Source organism: Triticum dicoccoides, chromosome 2A (genome assembly GCF_002162155.2).
Source record: "Triticum dicoccoides isolate Atlit2015 ecotype Zavitan chromosome 2A, WEW_v2.0, whole genome shotgun sequence".
NCBI lineage: Eukaryota > Viridiplantae > Streptophyta > Magnoliopsida > Poales > Poaceae > Triticum > Triticum dicoccoides.
Genome location: NC_041382.1, coordinates 703,057,538 through 703,060,097, shown reverse-complemented (window position 1 = coordinate 703,060,097; position 2,560 = coordinate 703,057,538). Strand labels below are relative to the sequence as shown.

Genomic DNA, 2,560 nt, shown 5'->3' with positions numbered 1-2,560 from the left:
GATAAATTGTTGAATTGACCAATTTTTGAATAGCGTTGTTATTGCTGCTATTGTATTAGGGCCGATCGCATTTCATCAAAGCCACGTGTGAATGCGAAGAAGCTGCCATGTGCCGACCCGGTGTCCAAGGTGCTCGACGACAACAACCTCCTCATTGAGATCATCGTCTGCCTTGGCTTCCCCACTGCACTCATCGGCGCCATTCTCGTAGCGTTGGTTCCTCCACGCCTCCAACCCAGCCTTCCTCCGCCAATTTCGTAAGCCGCACCCTCCTCACCCCCTCGGCTTCTACCTCACAGCACCCTAACTCTTCACCCTAATGCCGCCTCAGCCCCCCAAGCTCGCCGTTGTCGCCCGTCGTGCGACAAGCTACAACTTTGATGGCTATCATAATGTATGGATCGGGGGCTGCCACAACGGTCGCATCCTCATCAGGGGCAATTCCGAATCCACGTTTCGGGCTGGACCATCCCCGTTGTGCCTCGAGAGAGCAGTGCCCATCGTCCCACAACCCCCTCGTGACCTACCGGAGGGCAATACCATATGCATCTTCTTCAAACAAAGTGGCCTACTTCTGGTTCTTCCAGGACCAGGAGGAGGAAAAATTGTGGCACACTTTTATATGTTTAAAGACGGTGTCTGGTTCTTGCATACTTCGGCTAAGACACGCTTCCCTTATTGCTATCGGCCATGTTTTCCAGGACCTCTGCTTGTCCCCAATAAAACATACATACGAGCTTCGGGAATGACATTCTTGTCTTAAATTTTGGGTTCTCAAGTTTCTCAACAATTCCACCCCTACATGGGGTGGAGTATGGCGAGATGAACACCTAGTTATCACCTGATGATGACGATTCCAGAGTTCCAGGAATTTTTGACTTTGCATCTGGCTGTGCAATGGGGACAACTGGTTGTTGGTGGACGTCATTTGTTTGCAAGAGATGTATGCTAACTTGAGGATGTCAAATCACACTGTTGAGGATGATGATACTGTCTAGATAAACACGTTGGGGGAGAATGCTGAGTTTGTGTTCTTGTAGATTGGTCGCTCCGTACTATACTTGGATATTAAGTTCAGGATCATGCCTAAAGTGTATGATATGAGAGTAAATTACCATTTTTTGTGTGGTGTTTGTTTGATGATCTGGCCTCGCACATTTCTTGTGCTCAGGATGATCCTTCAAGGTTTACCTTTTGGCCTTTTGGTTATGCTAGTATAATTTGTATTTGTGTGATCCTAACAGAAGTGTAGAGGAGAAACATGTGTGGTCATAAACTCATATATTTTTGCCTTGGTTACTCAATTTATAAGATGATGCGTGATTTTTTTTTTTAGTTTACTAGTGCATGAATTTGATTCATTTCTAAACTGTATGGTTCTTACATTTCGAAAAATCATGCCTTCAAGTTTCTCGAACATGTTTAGAGAAATGATAACTTCCATTATCTGGGTTTTAGGAATCCAAAGAAAAAACAAAGTTTTTTCATAAACCTGGCTCGCCCCATACTAGTAATCCCAATTAGGACAGTAAGCTCGATCAAAAGAAAAACAACACAAGTCGCACGCAAGGAAGCTGAAGAACAAAGACAGATGTTGCCTCTTTGTGGAATTTTTCTTAATATCCCTTCTTATCCAGTAACCTGATAGCTCTATCAGCAGTTTCATTAAACTGAACATCTTCCAGATCACCAAGCAGGTTCGCATAGTTCTGAACCATCACTGCCAAACAGAGATCGTCCGAAATCAATGTGACACCCCCTATTTCCAGAGAAATAATTACAAACCAAACCATCAGGATCTGAAATCTTACAGAAGCGGGAAGGATATTTATTTAGTTTTAGAGTAAATTCATCATCCACCACATGGCAGATCGGCGGTGCGAGGCGGTGCGAGGCGGCCTACGCGACCGCACAGGCCCAACGTTCGCGGGCTGCCAGTTTGCCACCTCAAGCCGCGACGTGCAGCTCCCGCTGCTCTGGCATCGCCGCATGCGCGCCACCAGCCACCCCGTAGCTGACGTGCTGCCAGGCGAGAGGACGCCGCTCGCGTCCGGCAAGAAACCAAACTCCACCGCCGCCGCCGTTCCGAGCAATCAGCGCCTACAAATCCACCATACCCAAGAGCTCACGTACAGAAGCAAGACATCCACGGAAGAACTATATCCACACGACCAGTCACCCGCACCCGACGCACGAGGCAGCCATTGGAGGACCGACACACTACACGATGCAGGCGGCGAAGGTGAAGGCCAAGGACATGGTGAGCTCGGCCAAGGAGAAGGCGAAGGAGGGATCGGCCGAGGTGCAGGGCAAGGCGGGCAAGGCCGCGGCGACCACGCACGGCGAAAAGGAGATGGCCAAGGAGGAGGAGCGCGCGCGCAAGGGCCAGGCCGACGCGCAGATGCACCAGGAGAAGGCCGAGCACCGCGCCGACGCGGCCGCGAGACGCCACGGCACGGCCGGGACGCGCGGCCACCACGGCCCCGTTGGCACCCCCGTGGCCCCCGACCCCGCGTACCCGGCCAGCGGCTGGCACCCGGCGGCGGAGAAGTACATCTAG

General features: G+C 50.8%; 1 protein-coding gene across 1 annotated transcript; it reads left to right on the top strand.

Annotated features, from left to right (window-relative positions):
• The first annotated feature begins 2,227 nt into the window (after positions 1–2,227).
• LOC119358141 (late embryogenesis abundant protein 18-like) lies at positions 2,228–2,560 on the top strand. The gene has a single exon (XM_037624826.1). It carries the CDS (start codon positions 2,228–2,230, stop codon positions 2,558–2,560), a length of 333 nt encoding a protein of 110 aa, XP_037480723.1.

Coding starts and splice junctions, on each gene's coding strand:
- LOC119358141 (XM_037624826.1), top strand. CDS start 2,228: ATGCAGGCGGCGAAGGTGAAGGCCAAGGACATGGTGAGCTCGGCCAAG.